We start from the raw sequence: 26657 nt of genomic DNA, 5'->3' as shown, positions 1-26657 counted from the left end.
ATGAGCCTCATTCCCCGGGTGGCCCTGCTGCTCCTCTGCCTGCTGGGGGCCGCCCTGCCGGAGCCCCCCCCGGAGCCGGCGGTGCAGGAGCTCTGGGCTCTGCTGTCCGGCCGCCGGGAAGGCGCTCTGCCCCGGCGCTCGGTGGATGCCCTGTTAAATATCGCAAGGTCCCGGGTGCAGTGCTCGGCCGTGCCGTGTGAAAAGGTACCGTGCGGGGGTAGCAGGCGGGCGGGCAGGCGGGCGGGCGGGGTCCTCCCTGCAGCTGGAAAGCCTGGGTCAAACTCCAGCCTGGGTGCAAAGGGCTGGGGCGCCGGCCGGGCAGGAGGGACCCGAGAGCAGCTGCGGCTCCTGCTGAAAGGAGAGAGAGAGAAGCGCAGGGGAAGAGGAGTGGGGAGTGGGACTTGGGCCTGGCTTGGCTGACCCCCCCCAACCCCGACACCCCTTAATTTCCTAGCCTCTGCGACAGGCTGTGCCCGGGAACCCCAAGGCTGCCACTCGCCCGGGCCAGCTGGGTGCAGACCACCTCCATCTGCTTGACCGTTCCCAAAGAATAGACAATCGCAGAGTCGGGAGGGACCTCGGAGGTCTTCTAGTCCACCCCCACCCCGCTAAGATAGGAAACCTTATAACGTTCCGGACAAATAGCTTGTCCAGTCGTCTCCCTTCCAGACTTGGAGCATTCACAACTTCTGGAGGGAAGTCCTTCCACGGGTTTATTGTTCTCCCCGTCAGGAAACCTCGCCTTATAGGAAGCCCTAGAGAAAGAGTGGGGGTCTTAATCTACCACGGCCCCCAAAGCTGGGGGATTCTCACCCCCCACCCCCCACCCCAGCTACTCCATTGGCTTCACAGGCAGCTGGCGAGCTTCGTCAGAGGCGCCGAGATGAAGGAAGCCGCGGCGCAGAGAAACTTCTGCTTTTGGACGTTTGCGGGGAGTTTTGGAATTGCGTTAGTTGGGAAAAACCGTCCCCGGAGAAGACAGGGAGGGGGGCTTGGGGGCTGGCTGGCAGACCCCAGAAGGAGGTTTCACCTAGGAGAAAGAAATGGGTTGGGGGCTGAAATGAAGAGGAGGCAGCCTGGGGAGTGATCTCTCTCTCTCTCTCTCTCTCTCTCCCTTTTAAAAAAATTAGTTAATAATATAAAAGACAAAAGGAAAAATAGGGGAGGGAGAAGGTGGGGTGGGGTCTCCTGCTTGCGGGGGGGGGGGGAGGGGTTGGACTAGATGACCTACAAGGTCCCTTCCGACTCTGTTCTAAGGGAAGGGAAACCGGTAAAAAGGAAGACACGGTGTTTACTTCCGACTCCCTTTGGTCTGTAGGAGAATAATCAAATCAAACCTCAACTTTTACTTTTACATCATAATAATAATAATATAAACTAGCCATTTCTGTAACCACAAAGCTATCGAATCGGTAAAAACCCCAAATCAAAGTTTCATGTTTTTTCCCCCACCTCGAGCACAAAGTCCAGAAGCGGTTTCCGAGGAGAAACAATAGTAATGGTCTTTTTTTTTTGCTTTAATCAAAGTTTAGCCTGTTCTGCAGCCTCCCTCAACTTCGGCAGCTGTTGGCCCGTTGTGGGCATCTAAAAAAATGTCCTTCCATTTTTGTGCATAATCTTGGGGGGGGGGGTTGTTTGTCTCTCGAGAGAGTGACGGGGAGAGGAGGCCGTAGGATGGAGCCGGTTACCACCACGTAGTCCTCAGATTATGACCACCGTTGAGATCAGGGTTTCCGTTCTCAAGCGAGGCGGTTTTTAAGGTAGTGGCACCCGGTTTTGCCACCTTTTTGGCCACCGTTGTTAAGTGAACCGTGCAGTTGTTAAGCGAATCTGGCTTCCCACGTTGACTTTGCTTGTCGGAAGCCGGTTGGGAAGGTCACAAATGATGATCCCAGATAAGCCCGGGATGCTGCGACCGTCCGTCATAAATACAGGTAATCCTCAATTTACAACAGATCATTTACTGACTGTTCAATGTTACGACGGCACTAAGAAAAGGGGACTTATGACCGTCTTTCACAGTTACGGCCTTTGTTGCATCCCCCAGAGTCACCTGGTCGAAATTCAGACGCTTGGCAACCGACTCGTGTTTACGACGGTCGCAGTGATTCCCCCTTTTGTGAACTTCTGACAAGCAGAGTCAAGGCGGAAGCCAGATTCACTTAACAACCGTGTGACTAATTTTAAAACTGCAGTGATTCACTTACCAACTGTAGCGAGGGAGGTTGTAAAATAGGGCAAAAGTCACTTTGGCACTGTCTCCCTCAGCGAGAGAAATTTTGGCCTCAGTTTTGGTCATGAGTCGGAGGACCACCTGTGTCCGTGCTGGTTTGCTAAGCCCTGGATTCTGATCTGTGACCCTGAGGATGTGGTGGTCATATGTGCGAGGATCTGTCGTAAGTCACTTTTCTTCAGTGCTGTTGTAGCTTTGAATGGCCACTAAACAAAGCACTATAAATCAGGGAAATAGAATGGAATGGAATAGAACAACAGAATAGAATAAGAATAAGAATAAGAATAAGAATAAGAATAAGAATAAGAATAAGAATAAGAATAAGAATAAGAATAAGAATAAGAATAGAATAGAATAGAATAGACCGAGTTGGAAGGGACCTTGGAGGTCATCTAGTCCAACCCCCTGCTCCCTTTGGGGATGGTTTGACTTTGCAACCAGGAACCATCCAAGCTTGCTCGTTTCTGCCTATAAAGGAGGGTTTACCAATCTTGGAAACTTTAAGACGGGGGGGGGGGGGGGGCTTCGACTCCCAGAATTCCCCAGCCAGCTAAGCTGGCTGAGGAATTCTGGGAGTCCAAGTACCCCCGTCTTAAAGTTGGAAAGTTGGAAAATCCTGCTACGAAGCCAAGGCAGGAAAAGTTGGCACGGGGAAAACTGGAAATATGACTCGAGCGAGAAGCCTTAAAGGAAAATGCCGGGAGCTGCCTTGCATTCCTAGGAGCTGAGATGGGTTGCACAAAGTTTGAACCCAAGAAAGGGAAGCGTTTCGGTTGGCAGGAGGAAGAGGGGGAGAGAGAGAGAGAGAGAGTGTTTTTTGTTTTGCTTTGCTTCCCTTTGTCATCCATTTGCTTCCTTCCCTTCCCTTCCCTTTCCTCTTCTCCTTTCCCCTTCCCTTCTTCCCTTCTTCATCCATTTGCTTCCTTCCCTTCCCTTTCCTCTTCTCCTTTCCCTTCTTCCCTTCCCTCGTGCCAAGAAAAGGGGATTCAGCAGAGGGCAGGTGGCTGGAATGCCCCCCCCCCCGTCCCAGCCTCAGTCTTTGCTCACCTTAGCAAGAAAATCAGATCTTTTGCAGCCGAACGCGGAAGCACCCAGACGCCCACCCTGGGGGGGTCCTTAGCAGGAGGGGATACCCCGGGGAGGGTCAGTTTCGGTGGGCTGATAAGGAGCACAAGAAGCGGTCAAATGGTCAAGCCGGTGGCCGGACACACCAAGAAAAGAGGCAAAACTTTGACTGGGCTGTTCTACCTGTGTTTGCCCCCCCCCACCCCGCCGGTGCCCCCTTTGCCCCTTTGCCCTGCTCAGATCCAGTCTTGGCCCTCCGACGTGCTCTAATTCCTTTCTCCTCCGCTCCCATTTGATGCTGCCCTGCAAAACGTTTGCAAACTGTGCGCGGAAAAGCCCACACCTTCGATCAACGGGATCCGCCCGGCTTCGGTTAGCGGTGGGCAGGCTTCTTGGCTTGCAAATCCCGGCTCTGCTATTCTGGGCAGCCCCGATCTGCAAGACTGGGCAGACTTGAAGCCGGTCGCTGTGACGAATTTCTGCAAACCTCGAGTCAGCCGTGAGTCCGGGCAATTCCCGGACAAGTCTGTGTGGTTTTCTCGCCATCTGCCCCGCTCGCCCTTTTTCTCCTGGCGCTGAGCGTGAATAACTGGGCCAGACTCAGCCAGCATTCGTGCCTAAGGCAGGATCAGAACTCAGCTCTTCCAGATTCTAAGCTTAGGTGCCTCTGACAGGTAGCTCTCAAGTTATCACCAGGATTGCACTGAAAAAAGGGGACTTACGCCTGTTTTTCACCCCTATGACCGTCGCAGCCTCCCCCCCACCCCCGATGATGGGATGAAACTTTGAGCACTCGGCAACTGGCATGTACTTAGCACAGTTTATTTATTTATAAAACAATAAATAAATAAATAAATATTTTTTTAAAAAAAAAAAACTTAAGGCAGCTGTCCTGGGTCATGTGATCGCCACTCGTAACCTCCCCAGCTAGATTCTTTCCAGCCCAGTCAGTGGGGAAAAGCCGGATTCGCTTAACGACTCTGGGTTTCACTTAACAATGGCAGCAATTCGTTTAACAACCATGGGGTGAAAAAGGCCGTAAAACGGGACAACGCTTGCTTAACGACTGCCTGGCTTAGAAGCAGAATCGTTGGCTACGAGGCAGGCGGCAAATCAATGCGATCGATCAATCAATAAATATTCTGGTCGGTCAGGCGAGGACTGGTGCTACCCCTGCTGCCAGTGTGAGTGGGTCATCTTAGCTATTTGTTGGGGGGACCCCGGAGAGAGAAGCAACAAAGATGATTAGAGGACGGGAGGCTAAAATATACAAGGAAGAGTTGCTGGAAATGGGTCTGTCTAGTAGTTTAATGAAGAGAAGGACGAGGGGGGACATGATAGCAACTCTTCCAGTATCTCAGGGGCTCCCCCAAAGAAGAGGGAGTCAAGCTCTTCTCCAAAGCGCCTGAAGGCAGGAGAAGAAGCAGCGGATGGAAACTAATCAAGGAGAGAAGCAACCTAGAACTAAGGAGAAACTTCCCGACAGTTAGAACAGTTAACCAGTGGAACTCCTTGCCTCCAGAAGCTCTGAATGCTCCAACACTGGTGGTTTTTAAGAAGAGACTGGACAGCCATTTGTCTGAAATGGTATAGGGTTTCCTGCCTGAGCAAGGGGTTGGACTAGAGGACCTCCGAGGTCCTTTCCAACGTTATTATTATTATTATTATAAGGGGAGCAGGAAATCCAGAGCGTGCCTTGGGTGCCTTCGTTGCCAGCCTGGATGAGGGTGTTTCCTTTCACTATAACCATGGCAGTTATCTCTACAGGCCGTGTCTGTCACCCGTCCAAGCTGATTATTTACACCTCCCATTTACCGGAAGACTTGTGGAGCAGGTTCATTTTTTCCCCTGTATTGTATATTATTTGCATATACTCTGTGTAAGCACTTCAAACAGACCAGGAGTCCGGCGAACCATTAACCGCTCTCCAGATTAGTGCCCAAGGTTTTTCCTCTGCGCCGTTGTTCAGTTCAATGTGTCTCCAGCTTAGCAACTTGAAGCGGGCTGGACTTTGACTCCCAGAATTCCCCAGCCAGCTTTTGCTGGCTGGGGAATTCTGGAAGTCAAAGTCCTGCCCGCTTCAAGTTGCTGAGATTTGAGTGACACTAATTGGATCTCTTTCGATTCTCTTTTCTGCTCATTCGCCTAAGAACCTGCTAGGATTCAGGTTCAGAATCAAAACAGAGCTGGGAGGGACCTTGGAGGTTGTCTAGTCCAACCCCCTGCTCAAGCAGTAGCCCCTATAGCATTTCAGACAGTAGTTCAATCAGAGTAGAGCTGGGAGGGACCTTGGAGGTCTTCTAGTCCAACCCCCTGCTCAAGCAAGGGACCGGATACAATTTGAGGCAATCTCTTCCTAAAAGCCTCGAGCACCCAGAGGTTCTGGTGGCAAGCCGTTCCACTGGTTAATTGTTCTCCCTGTCAGGAAATTCCTCCTTAGTTCCAGGATGCTTCTCTCCTTGATGAGTTTCCATCCGTGGCTTCTCGTCCTGCCTTCTCCACAATATCTGCTCACCATCCAAGTCCAATTGTCTGCAACTTTATCCAGCATCACCAATCGAAAGTGTGCATTTTCTTTCTTTCGATGGCCCACTTTTGCCAGCAGGATGGGGAAACCATGACAAAGAAGGATTAGGTTGTGACACGGTAGCAGTATTCCAGTGTTTGAGGGGCTGCCACAAGGAAGAGGGGGGGTGTCAGCCTATTCTCCCAAGCTCCTGAAGGCAGGAGAAGAAGCAACGGATGGAAACTGATCAAGGAGTGGAACAGCTTGCCACCAGACGTTGTGGTGCTCCGTCACTGAAAGCTTTTAAAAAGAAAAGTGGACAGCCACTGGTCTGAAATGGTATAGGGTCTCCTGCTTGAGCAGGGGGGGTTGGACTAGATGGCCTCCAAGGTCCCTTCTGACACTGTTATTCTGGTATTCTATAATCCCAGTTCAATTAACCAGTGGAACGGCTTTTCTCCAGAAGTTGTGGGTGCTCCATCACTGGAGGTTTTTAAGAGGAGACTGGACAGCCATTTGTCTACAATAGGATAGGGTCTCCTGCCTGAGCAGGGGGCTGGACTAGATGACCTCCAGGGTCCCTTCCAACTCTGTTGCTCTGCAAGGGTCTCCTGCCTGAGCAGGGGGTTGGACTAGAGGACCTCCAGGGTCCCTTCCAACTCTGTTATTCTGCAAGGGTCTCCTGCCTGAGCAGGGGGATGGACTGGAGGACCTCCACAGTCCCTTCCAATTCGTGTTATTCTGCAAGGGTCTCCCACCTGAGCAGGGGGCTGGACTAGAGGACCTCCAGGGTCCCTTCCAACTCTGTTACTCTGCAAGGGTCTCCCACCTGAGCAGGGGGCTGGACTAGAGGACCTCCAGGGTCCCTTCCAGCTCTATTCTGTATCGAATTGATCTTTGTGATCAGCATGATGTCCCTGCATCTTAATTTGTCTTAATTCCCTTCCTCCCTCAGTGTGCTTCTTTTGTAGGATTTATGATTTATTTACTTACTTACTTATTTTGCTGACTGGGGAATTCTGGTAGTCGAAGTCCACCTGCCTTTAAGGGGTCCGGTTTGAGAAACACCAGTTGGGTCTCCTTGGTGTTCATCCTTGTAAGGTCCTCTAGTGTTCTCCACAATGCAGACAGTCCTCAACTTACGACAGTTCATTTAGTGACCATTTAAAGTTACAGCAGCCCTGAAAAAAGTGACTTCTCACACTTACGACCGTTGCAGTATCCCCGTGGTCATGTGATCAGAATTCCAAGGCTTGGCAACCGAGTCCTACTTATGACGGTTGCAGCGTCCTGGCAGGGTGCTGGTCATGCGATCCCCTTTTGCAACACCTTCTGATAGACGAAATCCCCGGGGAAGCCAGATTCACTTAACGACCGTGTGGCTAACTTATCCACTGCAGTGATTTGTTTAACAAATTGTGGCAAGAAAGGTTGTAACATGGGGCAAAACTCACTTTACAAATTTGGGGCTCAATTTTGACCGTAAGTCGAGAACTACCTGTAATCTTATCTCCACATATTCCAGAGATGTTCAGTCCGATAGAGCAGCACTTAGACTTATATACCGCTTCACAGTGCTTGTACAGCCCTCTCTAAGCAGTTTACAGAGTCACCCTATTGACCTGACAATCTAGGAGGTCCTCATTTTACTGACCTCAAAAGGCTGAGTCAATCTTGAGCCGGTCAGGATCGAACTGCTGGCAGTGAGCAGAGTTAGCCTGCCGTGCTGCCTTCTAACCTCTGTGCCACCACGGCTCCTTCAACCCGAGGTTGAAACCCATTTTGGAATAAACCTGACGGAACCCACGTTGACCGAGATCGAGACCGTGTCAATCCTCTTCTCTTCTGCAGTGCCTCTCGCCCGCAAACATCTTTGAACTCGTAGGGAAGACAACTTCTGGAGAGGTCAACCTCACGTCCCTGGAGCTGCCAACCTTCTCGGCAGGGTTGGTGGTCTACTTCTCTGATCCTGTGGCTGCCTGCACGGCGATGACCAAGAAACACTGGGTGTCTGAGGTCCATGGTTTCCAAACCAAATTCTTCGATGGGAACCCAGCGACCGGGCCCACCTCGGAGAAAGTTGCCCGGCAGATGCTTGTAATCCAGAGGAACGCCAAGTCTGTCAAAAAAGATGAGGTAAGGGGCAGTGGTGGGGCCACAGCTGGCCTGGGAAGAGTCCTAGATGAGAGAGGTCACCATAGAGATACCAGCGTTGGGGGTCTGCTGGGTTCCAGCTGACTCCAGAGTCATAAAAATCAGTAAATCCTAACAGTCACAAAATCATCAAGCCTGACACATAAACTGATATAGTGCAGATAGAATTCAGAATTACCACAAAGCCTGCAAACTTGCCATAAACCCTCCCTGATGAATTAAAGTCCTGGAGAAACCATGAACTTCAGTGGGCCTCCAGTGAAATGAAGTTGGTCCAGATTTCCAGGAAGAGGCTGTTGGGTCAAGGTTTGAGAAGGTGGACCTTCTCTGAGAAAGTGGCTTAGGCAGCAACAGAATAGAATAGAATAGAATAGAATAGAATAGAATAGAATAGAATAGAATAGAATAGAATAGAATAGAATAGAATAGAATAGAATAGAATAGAATAGAAAATGTGGAATAGAATAGAATAGAATAGAATAGAATAGAATAGAATAGAATAGAATAGAATAGAATAGAATAGAATAGAATAGAATAGAAGAGAGAATAGCAATAGAATAGAACAGAACAGAACAGAACAGTAGAATAGAATAGAATAGAATAGAATAGAATAGAATAGAATAGAATAGAATAGAATAGAATAGAATAGAATAGAATAGAATAGAATTATGGAATAGAATAGATTAGAATAGAATAGAATTATGGGATAGAATAGAATAGAATTATGGGATAGAATGGAATGGAATGGAATTAGAATAGAATAGAATAGAATAGAATAGAATAGAATAGAATAGAATAGAATAGAATAGAATAGAATAGAATAGAATAGAATAGAATTGTGGAATGGAATGGAATGGAATGGAATGGAATAGAATAGAATAGAAAATATGGAATGGAATGGAATGGAGAATTAATAGAATAGAATAAAATAGACTAGACCAGACAAGACTAGACTAGACAGAATAGAACAGAACAGAACAGAACAGAACAGAACAGAACAGAACAGAATAGAATAGAATAGAATAGAATAGAAATACAGAATATACTAGACTAAACTAGACTAGACTAGACTAGAATAGACCTGGAAGGGACCTTGGAGGTCTTCTAGTCCAGCCCCCTGCTCAAGCAGGAGAACCTAGACCATCTCAGACAGATGATTATCTAGTCTCTTCTTAAAAATCTCCAGTGATGGAGTGCCCACGATTTCTGGAGGGAAGCTGTTCCACAGCACCAGATGGATTTGTAACTGGCTGACAAACTGTACTCAACGAGTAGTCCTCAATGGTACTACATCCACATGGGGAGAAGTAAGCGGTGGGGTACCACAAGGCTCCCTCTTAGACCCAGGACTCTTCAATATCTTCATTAATGACTCAGGCAAGGGAATTAATGACTCAGGCGAGGGAATTGTCATCAAATTTGCAGATGACACTAAACTGGCAGAAGTAGCCAACACCCCAGAAGACAAACTCAGGATCCAAAAAGATCTTGACAGACTTGAACAATGGACCCTATCCAGCCACATGAAATCTAATGTGGAGAAGAGCAAGGTTTTACACCTAGGAAAGGAAAACCAAGGGTACAAGTACAGATTAGGCAAAACCTGGCTGAAAACCAGTAACCGTGAGATGGACCTCGGAGTCCTAGTGGACAATCCCTTAAACATGAGCAGGCAGTGTGTGGCAGCAGCCGAAAAAGCCAATGCAGCACGGCTGGCTGGAGAATTCTGGGAATTGAAGTCCATAGGTTCCCAAGCATGGAGAATAGAGTCTCCTGCGTTGAGCAGAGGGTTGGACTAGAAGACCTCTAAGGTGCCCTTATTATGTTATAGGGAGGATTCCAGGAGGATTGTTTCCTGCTGAAATATCCTGTCACTCTTTAAACCTTTGAAACATGGGAAAGCAACTTTTGCTTTTTAAACACAGAGAAACCAGCTTTTCAGTTCTTGTTCTCTATGATAGGGTAGACCAGGGGTACGCAACCTCGGCTCTTTTATGACTCATGGACTTCAACTCCCAGAATTCCTGAGCCAGCTGGCTCAGGAATTCTGGGGGTTGAAGTCCATGAGTCATAAAAGAGCCGAGGTTGCCTACCCCTGGGGTAGACAGACCTAGCTCCCTCAGCCCTCATTTATTAATTAATTGGGTTTATTAGTCGCTCTCCGCCTGTAGCTGGAGAAAAAAATCATGGCTGTGCTAAATTTCTCACCTGCTCCCCTCCGCTTCCCAGCCCTGTGCAGAAGTGGGCCAGATCCTTAAAAGCAGCACATCTGTCTCCCCCCATGTGGCATCCAATCCAGCCGGGCAGATGTTGGCCTTCCTCTCCTACCACGTCTTGCGAGGTGGCTGCTTCCACGCTCTGCCTCACCAACACTACTTTTTGGATTACATTTTCCAACACTACAGCAACGGGACTCACAACCTCACTCTCGCAGGTAAGTCTCCAAGCTGTAGGTTTGCTCCCCTGGGCGGGGCCAAGGATTTGTGGAAAACCCGTTTTAAAGACACCAATTCCCTTGCATCTCCTTATTTTGGTGCCCAGCTTGGGAAGTCTGCCTTAAAGAGATGTCTTGCAACATTATGAGGTTATGACCAAAGCAGAATTTGCCCAGAATTTGGAAGCGGTGGAGACACACCCGTTGCCCTCACTAGGGGCTATTTAGTGATGGAGTAGAGCAGGGGTAGGCAACCGTGGCTCTTTGATGACTCGTGGACTTCAACTCCCAGAATTCCTGAGCCAGCATGGCTCAGCTTGGAAACTTCTCCCTTTCCCCTCAGCATGGCTGGCTCAGGAATTCTGGGAGCTGAAGTCCATGAGTCGTAAAAGAGCCAAGGTTGCCTACCTCTGGAGTAGAGCATAGATGTCAAAAGTCGCCATGTCACATGACATGTCACAACATAGCGTGATGTTTTTTGCACTGCCAGAGGTGGGGTGGGGACCTTCTCCATATGATGCAACTGGCCCGCAGGCCGGCAGTTTGACCCCCCTGGAGTAGAGTTACCATCATGCGCTCGTGACCTCCCATCTAGACTACTGCAACGCTCTCTGCATGGGGCTGCCCTTGAGGACCACTCGGAGGCTTCAGCTGGTGCAGAATGCGGCCGCGCGAGTCGTGATGGGGGTTTCCCGATACTCCCATGTAACACCTCTACTCCGTGAGCTGCATTGGCTTCCGGTTGCCCTCCGGGTGAGATTCAAGGTGCTGGTGATGACCTATAAAGCCCTAAATGGCTTGGGTCCGGGATATCTGAGGGAACACCTGCTGCCGGCATCAAGTTCCCTTCGTCCAGTGCGCTCCCACAGGGAGGGTCTTCTCAGGGTGCCACCGGTAAGAGATTGCCGGCGGGTAACACCCAGGGATAGGGCCTTCTCAGTGGGGGCGCCGGCCCTTTGGAACCAGCTGCCAGTGGAGCTTAGGACTGCCCCTGACCTCCGTTCATTCCGCCGGGGCCTGAAGACCTGGCTCTTCGAGCTCTCTGGCCCAGGCTGAGGATTAATCTTATTTTAACTGGGGTTTTATTTATTTATGCAGGGACAAATATAATTTTTTTAAATTTGTTTTTAACTTTTGTATCTTGGTTTTTTAATCACCCTGTAAACCGCCCTGAGTCCTTCGGGAAAGGGCGGTATATAAATGTAATAATAATAATAATAATAATAATAATAATAATAATAATAATAATAATAATAATAATAATAATAATGATCTGCAACTGCTCAGAGCTCTTATGATAGAAGAGAATATTTGTAGCTCAAGGTTGGACTCATCTACCTATCAGCACTGATATTGCCACCTAGTTGGGTCATGAAACATCTGTAAGAAAACAATGAAGCTCAAAGATTAACAAGGACCCCACAATCATTGTTGTCCCCCCCCCTCCTCCTCCTCTGCTCCACACACCCCATTCCCTTCTCACACTGAGGATGTTGCCTAGATGAATAACGAAACATCTGCAAAAAACCCACCAAGTTCAGCGAGCATCAAGGACTCCCCAATTCAATCCTGAGCTACAGAGATTCTCTTTTACTAATCTTCCATTCATTTGTCTAACGATTTCATGATACCATCTACACTTGGGGGACAAAGCCATGGAAGTGAGGTGTAAATAACAATAGGCCTGGGACACACCCACACACCCTGTGTCTATATCAGCTGTGTCCAATCTGGGCAACTTTAAGACTTGTGGACTTCAACTCCCAGAATTCCCCAGCCAACCATGCTGGGAGTTGAAGCCCACTGGTCTTAAAGTTGCCCAGGTTGGACACCCTATTCTACATCATGACCATGGTGGAAGAGCTAAGACTTCTCCAACAGGACGGCCTTGAGCTGTTCTGGGTTTCAAGACTTCCTAGTCAACATGGACAAAGATTTAGGAGACCCAAGTCAAGGTCATAAGAGACTATAGTTTGATGGGATTATAGGTCATTTTTGAAGGAACCCAAATAGAGAGATTAGGACTGCCCCCCCCCAGATGGGCAACTCCCATGATTCTTTGGGTCAGGCTAGTTCAAACTTTGGATGGCTGCTTAGTGGCCAACAGATCTAGAGGACTCCAAGTTGAGATGATGAGTGTAGAAGAGCAGGTAGGATGGGTCTCTAAGACGGTACAATGACCTCTGCCCTTTCTGGATTCCCAACAGGGTTGACCAAACTAATGGTACAGTTGGAAGTGGGTCCTGGGAGTAAACATGGAGGCCATGAGCATGATGACCATGACCACAGCGACCATGGGCATGGTGGACATGACCACAGTGACCATGGGCATGAGCATGATGACCATGACCACAGCGACCATGGGCATGGTGGACATGACCACAGTGACCATGGACATGGTGGACACACACACGATGACCACGACCATGATCATGGAAATGCCACACACAGTCACCCAGATGGCCATGATCATGGAGGCTATGAAGATCACTCACACCATCACCATGGCAATGAAACAGGCCATCACCACAGCGATGAAGCAGGCCATCACCACGGCAATGAAAAAGGCCATCATCATGGCAATGAAACAGGCCATCACCACGGTGATGAAACAGGCCATCACCACGGTGATGAAACAGGCCATCACCACAGCAATGAAACAGGTCATCATCATGGCAATGAAACAGGCCATCACCACAGCGATGAAGCAGGCCATCACCACGGCAATGAAACAGGCCATCATCATGGCAATGAAACAGGCCATCACCACGGTGATGAAACAGGCCATCACCACAGCAATGAAACAGGCCATCATCATGGCAATGAAACAGGCCATCACCACGGTGATGAAACAGGCCATCACCACAGCAATGAAACAGGCCATCATCATGGCAATGAAACAGGCCATCACCACCACATGGAGCCACATGGAAACAGAAGTGAAAGTTCTCCAGTGCGCTCAAAACGAAGTCCTGCTGGCTTGGAAGAAGAAGATGCCCACCAGAACATCTGGGACACGGTACGAAGGAGGGAGGGAGGGAGGGAGGGAGGGAGGAAGGAAGGAAGGAAGGAAGGAAGGAAGGGAGGGAGGGAGGAAGGAAGGAAGGAAGGAAGGAAGATCACTGATGACGTTACTTGGTTGGGTAATAAAACACCTGCAAGAAAAATATTTCCTCATAGAAAAATTGATCAGTGGAACAACTTGCCTCCAGAAGTTGTGGGTGCTCCATCACTGGAGGTTTATAAGAAGAGATTGGATGACTAGTTGTCTGAAGTGGCATAGGGTCTTCTGCTTGAGCAGGAGGTTGGACTAGAAGACGTCCAAGGTCCCTTCCAATTCTATTCCATTCCATTCCATTCCATTCCATTCTATTCTATTCTATTCTATTCTATTCTATTCTATTCTATTCTATTCTATTCTATTCTATTCTATTCTATTCTATTCTATTCCTTATTCTGTTCTGTACTATTGTTATTCTACTTTCTATTCTATTCTACGCTATTCTATTGTCTATTCCATTCCATTCCATATTTTCTATTCTATTCTATTCTGTTCTGTTCTGTTCCATTCCATTCCATTCCATATTTTCTATTGTATTCTATTTTATTCTGTTCTGTTCTGTTCTATATTCTATTCTATTTCCCCGAGTGGAAATTATGCCAGCTCTTCCCTGCCCCATCCCAGCCCGGTCGGGATGGTCCACTGCGTAACCCTCCGCCACGAGAAGAGCTGGGTTGGGTTCGTGTGGTTGGCAGCTGAGAGGGAGAGAAACAGGACTGGCCGTTCCTGCAGCTTCCTTAGCCAAGATCCAACCTGGCTCCACTTTCCCGCACGGAGGTCAAGCCCCTCCACTCCCACGCTCTACAGGCCACTGCCCAGAGCCCTCCCCTCCCCTCCCCAGCCAAAGGCTGCTCCCTCAGGGACCCCTTTCTTTCCTTCTAGGTCTGCCTCAGCCCCAGCGACATCTTCAAGATTTATGAGATTGACGATGCCACCGGAGTCAGCCGCCCAGATTTCAGCCGCCTGAGCCCAGCTCTGGTGCAGCAGAAGCTCAGCCAGGCCTGCACGGCCCCTCGGAAGGTTCCAGAAGACGGGCGCCTCACCACGGCCGAGAGTGAGTCCGTCCCCCGCCTGCCCCAGCCCTTTCTGAACCAGGGGTGGGTCCAGCCTTGGCAACTTGAAGACCGGCGGACTTCAACTCCCAGAATTCCCCAGGGGAATTCTGGGAGTTGAAGTCCGCCGGTCTTCTAGTTGCCAAGGTTGGACACCAGCTGCTCAGGAAAATGGCTGCCACCGGAATCAGCCCTCTGTCTTGGAGGTCTCCCGTGGGGAATCTCCCTTCTGTTATTCTGCTGCTTCGGAGGCCTCGGAGCTGCTTCCTTCAGGTCAGGCCTGGTGGTTGCTGGTCAGGAGTGGTGGAGCTCGGAAGGCTTAACCAAGGTGGAGGTGGCCAGGAGGCTCACACCGCCCACAGGGCCCCACGAAGGAGCCTTCTGAGGCACGTAGGAGGAGGACATCTCTTTGGAAGCACCATTGACCCCTTCTGGCACGGGGGTGAACGTTTTGGTCTCACACACACACACACACACACACACACACACACGCCTTGAATAATGCATTTTGCAAGTGCACTGAGTACTTCTGTACTGGAGACAAATTCCTTGTGTGGCTTCCACACTGGGCCAAATAAAGCTGTTTTGCTTTTCTTTTTCCTCTTCTGTTTGTTTTCTATTCTGTTCTATTTTGTTCTATTATTTTGTTCTTTTCTGTTCTACTCTGCTTTCTATATCCTATTCTGTTCTGTTTTCTAGGTTCTGCTCTATTGCTTTTTTCTGTTCTGTACTCTTCTCTTTTCAGTTCCATTCTGTTCTCTGTATTCTATTCTTTTCTATTCTTTTCTGTTCGGTTCTGTTTTCTATATTCTGTTCTATTCTGTTCTGTGTTCTCCTCTTCTGTTCTAGCCTAGCCTAGCCTAGTCTTGTCTAGTCTAGTCTAATCTAATATTGTCTTTAGTCTAGTCTAGTCTTGTCTGGTCTAGTCTTGTTTATTTTATTATTTATTTATTTATTTATTTATTTATTTATTTATTTATTTATTTATTTATTTATTTATTTATTTATTAATGGGACTTATATCCCGCCCTATCTCCCGAAGGACTCAGGGCGGCTAACAACAATAACATATAATATAATAAGTACAGAAATTAAGATAAAATTAAAATTAAAGTCCTCTGTGCAATAAATTAAAATTAAAAAATTAAAAATAAATTAAAAATTTAGTCTAGTCTTGTTTAGAGTCTAGTCTTTTCTGGTCTAGGCTAGTCTAATATTGTCTTTAGTCTAGACTAGTCTTGTCTAATATTGTCTTGTCTTGTCTAGTCTAGTCTAGTCCTGTGTAGTCTAATATTTTATTGTCTTGTCTAGTCCTGTCTACTCTAATATTGTCTAGTCTAGTCCTGTCTAGTCTAATATGTCTAGTCTTGTCTCGTCTCGTCTAGTCTAATATTGTCTTTAGTATAGTCTAGTCTTGTCTAGTCTTATCTAGTCTATTCTAGTTGAGTCAAGTCTAGTCTAGTCTAGTCTTGTTTAGTCTCATCTATAGTCTAGTCTAGTCTAGTCTTCTCTTGTCTAGTCTAGTCTATAGTCTAATATTGTCTTGTCTAGTCTAGTCTAATATTGTCTTTAGTCTAGTCTAGAGTAGACTAGTCTTGTCTTGTCTAATATTGTCTTGTCTTGTCTAGTCTAGTCTAGTCCTGTGTAGTCTAATATTGTCTTGTCTTGTCTAGTCCTGTCTAGTCTAATATTGTCTAGTCTAGTCCTGTCTAGTCTAATATGTCTAGTCTTGTCTTGTCTAGTCTAGTCTAATATTGTCTTTAGTATAGTCTAGTCTTGTCTAGTCTTATCTAGTCTATTCTAGTTGAGCCAAGTCTAGTCTAGTCTAGTCTTGTTTAGTCTCATCTATAGTCTAGTCTAGTCTTCTCTTGTCTAGTCTATAGTCAAATATTGTCTTGTCTAGTCTAGTCTAATATTGTCTTTAGTCTAGTCTAGTCTAGACTAGTCTTGTCTTGTCTAGTCTAGTCTAGTCCTGTGTAGTCTAATATTGTCTTGTCTTGTCTAGTCTAATATTGTCTAGTCTAGTCCTGTCTAGTCTAATATGTCTAGTCTTGTCTTGTCTAGTCTAGTCTAATATTGTCTTTAGTATAGTCTAGTCTTGTCTAGTCTTATCTAGTCTATTCTAGTTGAGTCAAGTCTAGTCTAGTCTAGTCTTGTTTAGTCTCATCTATAGTCTAGTCTAGTCTAGTCTTCTCTTGTCTAGTCTAGTCTATAGTCTAATATTGTCTTGTCTAGTCTAGTCTAATATTGTCTTTAGTCTAGTCTAGACTAGTCTTGCCTAATATTGTCCTGTCTTGTCTTGTCTAGTTTAGTCTAGTCTAACCTAGTCTCTTCCCCAGAGTACCTCTATGGGTCGCTGGCCACGCTGTTGGTGTGTCTGTGCGCCCTTTTCGGCATTGTGGTTCTGCTCTGCACGGCTTGCATCAGCGCTTACCAATACGTCATCCAGACCTTCGTCAGCCTGGCCGTCGGATCCCTCACTGGGGACGCCATGCTGCACCTCATCCCCAAGGTCTGTGCAGTGGGGGGGAGCAGGGGACTTGAAAGGGGGACCCAAAGGTTTGGGGGAAAGTCACAGTTTGGGGTCCCCCTGAGGGGCTGGTTTAGGTGAGGGTCTGCAGCCCGGTTGGTTCCTCCCATCCGAAGGTGGGAACTCTGGGCGTGAAAAGAGGGGCAGGTGTAGTCCTCGACTTACAATCTTTTGCTTCGTGACCGTTTGAAGTTACAGTGGCACTGGAAAAAAGGGACCTATGACCATTTTTCACACAACCGCTGCAGCATCCCCAGGTCAGGTGATCAAAATTCAGATGCTTGACAGCTGACTCACATTTACGATGGCTGCAGCGTCTCTGGGGTCATGTGACCCCTTTTAGGGCCTTCTGACCAGCAAAGTCGATGGGGGGAAGCAGGATTCGCTTAACGACCGTTTTACTAACTTAACATCTGCAGTGATTCACTTAACAACTGTTGCAAGGAAGGTCGTGGAATGGGACAAAACTCACTTAACCAATGTCTCACTTAGCAGCATAAATTTTGGAGTCCGTTGTGGTCATAAGCCGAGGACTACCTATAGGTGGCTGTGAGAAGAAAGGGTGGGGTTCTGGGCTGGGTTTGGGGGCAGCCCCAGATACAACTGAAAAGAGGCTTTAGTGAGACAAATCCTTTTTATGCTCAGGGATCTGAGGGGGTCTCCAAAATGTCTAACATTAGGTGAAGGAGGGCAGATTGGAAGGCCTGAGGAAAAATAAAAGTGGAAAAATTGGGGGGGGGGGAAACGGCTTTGGGGGGGCAAACAAAGAAATGGAAGAAAACACTCCCCCCCCCAATTTTTCCACTGTTTTTCTCAGCCCTTCCCATCTCTAGTTCAGGGGTAGGCAACCTTGGCTCTTTTATGACTGGTGGACTTCAACTCCCAGAATTCCTGAGCCAGCCACACTGAGGGGAAAGGGAGAGGCTTCCAAGCTGAGCCATGCTGGCTCTGGAATTCTGGGAGTTGAAGTACGCAAGTCATGAAGGGGCCATAGTTGCCCCATGCCGGCTCAGGAATTCTGGGAGTTGAAGTCCATCAGTCATAAAAGAGCCAAGGTTGCCTACCCCTGCTCTAAGTCTAACACAGCCTTGTTCCTCCCCCAAAGTATTTGAGAAGAGTGCTGTACAGGTAGTCCTCTAGATACGACCGGTCACTTAACAGCCGTTTGAAGTTACAAAACAGACACACACCCCAAAAAAAGCTACTTATGACCCTGTTTTGAAGGTATGGGGACTGTGGTACCCCCAGTCATTGACCCTTACAACCAACCACAGGGATGTTGCAGTGCCCCCTGCCTATCTCCCCCTCCATCCCGCCCCACTAGGGCCCCCATGGGCCTTGGAGCTACCTGCCACGTGTCCGTCACCCATTGCATACTAAACTTTGGAAGATCTCTGGACGTTTCTCACTTAACGGAGGTCATCCCTTGCTGCAGGCTCCATTATGACCGTATCTCAAGGTCCACCTGCATTTGGGAAGGTCAAAAATGTAGTGGAAGTGTAACTAGTAGCTCTGCCAGACCCCACCTCTCGCGATGGGCAGGCTCCATTAGTTTCTCGAGGACTATCTGGGCAGTGCAGAAATGTCACGGAAGTGTAATTAGTAGCTCTGCCAGACCCAACCCTCTCGTGATCTGCTGGCTTTGAAAGACCACTCTGTCCTCCTGTTTGGGGTTGCAATTACAGTGGGACCACCCCTCTCGTTTCAGTTCCTGGGCCTCCATTCTCACTCCCACGGAGGGGACGATGCCCACATCCACCATGGACCTGAAGGTCAGGACATGCTTTGGAGGCTGCTGGCCGTGCTGGGGGGTCTCTACCTCTTTTTCCTCCTGGAGAAGTTCTTCATCCTCCTGGGACATTCACACAGCAAGGTGAGTTGGCTGCTTCTTCTGTGCCCCAGTTTCCCATGGCAACAGAATTGGGGGTGTGGGGTGGACAAGAAGTAACAGGTGGAAACTTATCAACGAGAGATTCAACCTAGAATTCAGGAGAATTTTTCTGAGAGGTGAGAACAATTAATCTGTGGAATGGCTTTCCATTAGAAGTTGTGGATGCTCCATGGTTGGAGGTCTTTCTTCAAGAAAAGATTGAAAATCCATTTGTCCAGGATGGTATAGAGTCTCCTGCTCGAGAAGGGGGTTGGACTAGAAGACCTCCAAGGTCCCTTCCAACTCTGTAATTCTGTCATTCCAAAGCACCTCAAGGCAGGACAAGGCGTAAAAGATGGAAACTTATGAAGGAGAGAAGCAAGCTGGAACTGAGAAGAAATTTCTGAACAGTAAGAACAATTAGCCAGTGGAACGACTTGCCTTCAGAAGTTGAGAGCGCTCCATCCCTGGAGGTTGCCAAGAAGAGATTGGACTGCCATTTGTCTGGAATGGTAATTAGAATAGAATAGAGCTGGAAGGGACCCTGGAGGTCTTCTAGTCCAGCCCCCTGCTCAAGCAGGAGAACCTATACCACCTCAGACAGGTGACTGTCTAGCCTCTTCTTAAAAACCTCCAGTGATGGAGCATCCCCAACTTCTGAAGGCAAGGCGTTCCACTGGTTGATTGTCCTCACTGTCAAGAACTTTCTCCTTAATTCCAGGTTGCTTCTCTCTTTGGTCAGTTTCCATCCATTATATAGAGTGCAAAGGTCCACACTGGTGGTCAAGTGAGACAATTGTTTGCTATGGGGCAAACAGAAGTAAATGCCAGTTTTAAGCAAAAAATGTCATTACATGTTAACTACAGGAGACTACAAATGGCTGTAAATTCGGGCTGGTTATCAAGCAGGTGACCATGTGATTATGTGGGGGGTGTTGCATTGTAAGTATCCCCAGATAGGTGCCTCATAATTTTGCCCCGTCATTAAGTGAGCAGTTATAACTGGAGACTTTTAGCAAGATACTGGACAGTCATCTGTCTGAGATGGTATAGGTTCTCCTGCTTAAGCAGGGGGCTGGACTAGAAGACCTCCAAGGTCCCTTCCAGCTCCTATTCTATTCTATTCTGTTCTGTTCTATTCTATTCTATATTTGATATTCTATTCTATTCTATTCTATACTGTTCTGTTCTATATTCTATATTCTATTCTATTCTGTTCTATTCTATTCTATATTCTCTATTCTATATATTCTATTCTATTCTCTATTGTATTCTATTGTATTCTATTGTATTCTATTGTATTCTATTCTATATATTCTATATATTCTATATATTCTATATTCTATATTCTATATTCTATTCTATTCTATTCTATTCTATTCTATTCTATTGTTCTATTCTATTCTATTCTATTCTATTCTATTCTATTCTATTCTATTCTATTCTATTCTATTCTAGTTTAGCAGGAAACAGGCTACCAAAATAGTCTATGGAGGACTTCTCCGAAGCACCCTGCTGCCCCCTAGTGGCTCTCCAAATATTGGTAACTTGAGCCGAATAGTCCAATTACTACTAAAACTTTGTCACCTTCAGTTCAACGGTGCCCCACACCAGAACGAGGGTTGCGTCAGGGACCCTCAAATCCACTAACTTAAAAATTCGGGGTACCACTATTTTTTATGTACAGGTAGTCCTCGACTTACAGCAGTTTGTTTAGTGACGGTTCAAAGTCACAACAGGCCCGGAAAAAGGGAGTTACGACCATTGTTTACACTTACGACCGTTGCAGCGTCCCCAGGGTCACGTGATCAAATGACTCGTATTTAGGACGGTCACACTGTCCCGGGGTCACGTGATCCCCTTTTGCGTCAATGGGGGGAAACCGGATTCACTGAACAACTGTGTTTTAGCAACCATGGCAAGAAAGGTCAGGCGATGGGGCAACCATCTCGGGTAGCCCCAGGAATTTTGGGCTCAACGATGGTCCTAACTCGGGGACTATCCGTAAATGAAGTGGGCACCTTGGTGAGGCCGATTGAACATTCCCCCCCCCCCGCTTCTCTTCGTAGGAGTCTTCTGAGTCCAGCAAGGGCCACCAGTGCGATCACGGCCTGTCGCTGCAGCTGTACCAGGACGAGATGAAGAGGAGGAAGCAAGAGAAGGGAGCTTCAAACGCTGACCTGGTGGGTCTCCGTGCCAAACGCCCTGGAGGAGGAGGAGGGAGGGAGGAGGAGGAGGAAAAGGAGGAGGAGGAAGAGGGGGGAGGAGGAGGAGGAGGAGGAGGAAGAGGAGGAGGAGGATGGTGGTGTCCTGGGTGCTCTCTGAGCTTGGTTGTTTTCTTGCAGACATTTCATGACCCAACTAGGTAGCAACATCAGTGCTAGAAGGGAAGGGACTGTGCAGAGAGGAGGAGGAGGAGGAGGAGGAGGAGGAGGAGGTAGAAAAGGACTGTGGGGTCCTTGGTGCTCTCTGAGCTTGGCTCTTTACTTGCAGACGTTTCATTAGCCATCTAGGTAATATCATCAGTGTTAGAAGGAGTAAGGTGTCTGGGGAGGGGGAGGAGGGGGAGGAGGAAGAGGAAGCAGAGGAGGAGGAGGAGGAGGAGGAGGAGTAGGACGACTGCTGTGGGGTCCGAGCTTGGTGGTTTTCTTGCAGGCCTTTTATTACCCAACTAGGTAACATCATCAGTGCTAGAAGGAAAGGGGGAGGGGAGGAGGAGGAGGAAGAGAGGGGGGGTCTGGGGAGGGGCTGGTCCAGGCGGGACGGGGGGAGCCCCCTTTCCCAAAGTCTCCTCACGGGACTCCCTGCTCTGATTCCCGCAGGTCTCGGTGGAGGACACCGACTTTGGCCGGCAGGTGCCCAAGACGGAGCTCAGCCGAGGTGAGGAGCGAAGGCGGCCCTGGGCCCCTCCGGAGACGCTGCTGAGCGCCGGGGCTCCCCGGGAGGAGGAGGAGGGTCCCGTGGGCCTCCGGAGCCCCCCACCCACTCTCCTCACCGCCCCCCCCTTTCTCGCCCCCAGAGCTCCAAATGCTGCCCTACATGATCACCATCGGGGACGCCATCCACAACTTCGCTGACGGGCTGGCCATGGGCGCCGCCTTCTCCGCCTCCTGGAAGACCGGGCTGGCCACCTCCCTGGCCGTCCTCTGCCACGAGCTGCCCCACGAGCTAGGTGGGCTGCGGGGGGGGGGGAATGGGACCCCCTGGGGATGGAGGGCACCTGTCAGGTCGTCAGCAATCTCCCTCCCCTCCTCCCTTTTCCTTCCCTCCCCTCCCCTCTCTTCTTCATTCCTTCTCTTCTTTGCTTCCCTTCCCTCTTCTTCCCCCCTCGCCTCCCCTCCCCTTCGCCCTCCCTTCTCTTCTTCATCCCTTCCCTTCCTCCCCTTTCCTTCTCTTCTTCTCCTCCCTTCCCCCTCCCTTCTCTTCTTCATCCCCTCCCTTCCCTTTTCTTCCCCCTTTCCTCCTCCTTTCCCTTCTTCCCTTCCCCCTCTTCTCTTCCCTCCCCTCCTTTCCCTTCCCTTTTCCATTCCTTCTCTTCATCCCTTCCCTCTTCCTTTCCCTTCCCTTCTTCATTCCTTCTCTTCCTTTCCCTTCCCTTCTTCATTCCTTCATCCCTTCCCTTCCCTCTTCCTTTCCCTTCTCTTCTTCATTCCTTCTCTTCTTCTTCCCTTCCCTTCCCCACCCACCATTATCCTTCCCCCCTTCCTTCCCCCCCCCCCCCCGCTCTGAGCCTGGCTGTTCCCCTGCAGACATTGCATGACCCAGCTAAGTCACCTTACCAGGGCTGGGCCGTGGGGATGGCTGCAGCCATCAGCTCAGCTCACCCTTTGGCCAAAGGACCCAGCCAGCCCTGGCCAAGCCCTCCCCCACCCACCCACCCGCCTTTTTTTATTTCTATTTTTTATTTTAATTCCATTTATATCCCGCCCTTCTCTGAAGACTCAGGGCGGCTTACAAGCTTAGCAGTAGCCTTCATTCTATGTATATGCCTGCTTATTAGGGCTTTCACACACACCCCAAGCGGCATTATTACAAAGTCAGCTTAATTGCCCCCAACAATCTGGGTCCTCATTTTACCTACCTGGGAAGGATGGAAGGCTGAGTCAACCTTGAGCCTGGTGGGACTCGAACCTGCACTAATTGCAGGCAGCTGGTGTTACTTAAGGAGGCATCAGCCCACTGCTCCACCAAGGCTCTTTTCTCACTGGCCCCTTCTGCCCCCCCCCAGGAGACTTCGCAGCTCTGCTCCACGCCGGGCTGAGCGTCAAGCGGGCCTTGCTGCTCAACTTCGTCAGCGCCTTGACGGCCTTCCTGGGCCTCTACATCGCCCTTTCGGTCAGCACGGGGGAGGAGTTCGAGGCCTGGGTCTTCACCGTGGCCACGGGCCTCTTCCTCTACGTGGCCTTGTGCGACATGGTGAGTCAGCCCTGTTGGCCCCCACCCCTCCAAGCCGGACTCTCTGGGCCGGCAGCCTTCCCCAGCCCTGCGGCCCTGCGGGGGGAGCTGGGCTGCAAATCCCACCCTGGCGAAGGGTGGGAGTTATGGGGCTTGGGGTCCAAAAGGGCAGCAGCGTGGAAAAGGCAGAACCGGGACCATCCAAATGCAAATCTGGAGGGGTCTGTGAGATACTTTATTGGGGGGAAGGAGTGACTAGCGCAGGGGTAGGCAAGCTCGGCTCTTTAAGGACTGGTGGACTTCAACTCCCAGAATTCCTGAGCCAGCCATGCTGAGGGGAAAGGGAGAGGTTTCCAAGCTGAGCCACGCTGGCTGAGGAATTCTGGGAGTTGAAGTCCACGAGTCATGAAGGGGCCATAGTTCCCCCATGCTGGCTGAGGAATTCTGGGAGTTGAAGTCCACCAGTCATAAAAGCGCCAAGGTTGCCTACCCCTGGACTAATGGTTAGATGCCAAAGCAATGAAAGAATGTCGGAAAGAGGCAAGGGTCCTCCAGTCTACATTTGGAAGAGCCGGAGGTGGAAAAATCTTTATTTATGTCCCACCTTTATTATTATTTATAAATAACTCAAAAGCAGTGAATATGCCTAATACACCCTTCTCGTCCTTTTCCCCACAACAATCCTGTGAGGTAGGTCAGGCTGAGAGAAAGAGATTGGCCCAGAGTCACCCTGCCGGCTTTCATGGCTAAGGCGGGACTAGAACTCACCGTCTCCTGGCAATTGGCCCAGAGTCACCCTGCCGGCTTTCAGGCCTAAAGTGGGACTAGAACTCACCGTCTCCTGGCGATTGGCCCAGAGTCACCCTGCCGGCTTTCATGCCTAAGGCGGGACTAGAACTCACCATCTCCTGGCGATTGGCCCAAAGTTACCCAGCTGGCTTTCATGTCCAAGGTGGAACTAGAACTCACCGTCACCTGGCGATTGGCCCAGAGTCACCCTGCCGGCTTTCATGTCCAAGGCGGGACTAGAACTCACCGTCTCCTGGCGATTGGCCCAGAGTCACCCTGCCGGCTTTCAGGCCTAAAGTGGGACTAGAACTCACCGTCTCCTGGCAATTGGCCCAGAGTCACCCTGCCGGCTTTCAGGCCTAAAGTGGGACTAGAACTCACCGTCTCCTGGCGATTGGCCCAGAGTCACCCTGCCGGCTTTCATGCCTAAGGCGGGACTAGAACTCACCATCTCCTGGCGATTGGCCCAAAGTTACCCAGCTGGCTTTCATGTCCAAGGTGGAACTAGAACTCACCGTCACCTGGCGATTGGCCCAGAGTCACCCTGCCGGCTTTCATGTCCAAGGCGGGACTAGAACTCACCGTCTCCTGGCGATTAGCCCAAAGTCACCCAGCTGGCTTTCATGTCCAAAGGTGGAACTAGAACTCACCGTCTCCTGGCGATTGGCCCAGAGTCCCCCATTTTTTCAGTGCCATTGTAACTTTGAACAGGTTGTAAGCGGAGGACTGCCCCTCACAACGTCTGACCACGATTGCTTCTCCCTCCAGCTTCCCGCCATGATGAACGTGCAGGACAAACGACCCTGGTTGCTGTTTGGCTTGCAGAACCTGGGCCTCCTGGCCGGCTGGGCCATCCTCCTGCTGCTCTCTCTTTTCGAGGACCACATCGCCATTTAACTGCAGCGCTCCTGCCGGTCAGCACTGCCCCCCCCTGCAGGCACGGCCAAGTCAGGGACACAAAAGGGGGGGTGCGCGGTCTTTTGGGGGGCTCAGGCCTGCGCAAGCTGTCGGGGAAGGCGCCCAGGGACACCCGCCCGGCTTCACCTGAGGCTCGGCTGTCAATCTCGCCTTTCCACGCGTGGCCCCAAATTCCTCCGTGGGCTCTCAAACATGACGTGGCCTGGCAGGGTTTTGGTGGCCGGGAAGGAGGAAGCCACGGCCACGTAAAAGATCGGTCCACTGCAGCAGACAGGAAGGAAAGCTTGGCCCAGGGTTCAAATTCTAGGCCTTTTTCTCCTTCTGGCTATCTGAATCGGCGGACCTGGGTCATTCTCCTGGGGGGGCTTCCCTAACCTGGAGGTCCGCCGTCTCCACCTCGCCAGTTTCACTTTTTGCACCAGCACGCCTTCCCCTTCTGCAGTATTTATTGTATTTATTGAATCCTTATTCTTGTTCAGAGACATCCATACACCCCTCCTCCTCCTCCCCAATAGGGACGCAGTGGCTCAGTGGGTTAGGATGCTGAGCTTGTCAATCAGAAGATCGGCAGTTTGGCGGGTCGAATCCCGAGTTCCGCGTAGCAGAGTGAGCGCCTGTCACTCGTCCCAGCTTCTGCCAACCTAGCAGTTCGAAAGCACGTAAAAAATGCAAGTAGAAAAATAGGGACCACTACGGTGGGAAGGTAACAGCGTTCCGTGAGCCTTTGGCGTCCAGTTATGCCGGCCACATGACCACGGAGACGTTCTCGGACAAGCGCTGGCTCTTCGGCTTTGAAACGGAGATGAGCACCGGCCCCTGGAGTCGGAAACGACTAGCACGCATGTGCAGGGGAACCTTTACCTTTACCTCCTCCTCTTCCTCCTTCCAAACCCCACTGATGATGTTACCTAGTTGGGTAATGAAACATCTGCAAGAAAACAACCAAGCTCAGAGAACACCTAACAGCCCATAGTCGTTGTTCACCTCCCCCTCCTCCTTCCACAGGTGCATGGTCTGTTTTTTCCCCAGACATACACCTAGGCACCCCTTCCAAGTTCCCCAAAAGACACAGGAATATGGGCCAAATGACACTCAAATTCTCCTTTTCCTTCAGACTCCCACGCCAGGGCAGCTTTTCACCATGGGCCAGTGGGCAGCTGAAGAGAAGAACCCTCTTTTCAAATCATCCGGAGGCGTGGAGTGTGGAAAGCCCTTCCGCCAGATCATTTGAATTCATCGCCTTCGATGTGCGCTGTATTGCAAACAGAATTATGCAAGGGAAGGGAATGACTTTCCTATAAAACAACAACAACAACACGGCTTATACCCACTAGGTATACCGGCTAGGTATAATATAATATACCTAGGGAACTAGCTTTGTTTAATCTAATGAAGAGAAGGGCCAGGGATGACATGATAGCAGTCTTCCAGTATTTGAGGGGCTGCCACAAAGAAGAGGAGGGGGTCGAGCTCTTCTCCAAAGCACCCAGAAGGGAGGACAAGAAACAACGGAGGGAAATGCATCAAGAGGCAACCTGGAACTAAAGAGAAATTTCCAGACAGTGAGGACAATTCACCAGTGGAACCGCTTGCCTCCAGAAGTTGTGGGCGCTCCATCACTGGAGGTTTTCAAGAAGAGACCGGACAGCC

At 49.5% G+C, this 26657-nt stretch overlaps 1 protein-coding gene across 1 annotated transcript; it reads left to right on the top strand.

Moving 5' to 3' along the window:
• SLC39A4 (solute carrier family 39 member 4) lies at window positions 1–25063 on the top strand (the record flags this gene model as incomplete). Its single annotated transcript, XM_081325639.1, has 12 exons — window positions 1–204; window positions 7656–7940; window positions 10188–10392; window positions 12600–13411; window positions 14336–14507; window positions 16845–17017; window positions 18744–18908; window positions 20975–21088; window positions 21728–21785; window positions 21925–22077; window positions 23134–23321; window positions 24858–25063. 12 exons carry the CDS (start codon window positions 1–3, stop codon window positions 24984–24986), a joined length of 2658 nt encoding a protein of 885 aa, XP_081181765.1. The 3' UTR covers window positions 24987–25063.
• Window positions 25064–26657: the final 1594 nt, after the last annotated feature.

This window comes from Vipera berus, assembly GCF_964194415.1.
Source record: "Vipera berus genome assembly, chromosome: 3".
Classification (NCBI taxonomy): Eukaryota; Metazoa; Chordata; class Lepidosauria; order Squamata; family Viperidae; genus Vipera; species Vipera berus.
This window is presented reverse-complemented; position numbering and strand designations above follow the sequence as displayed.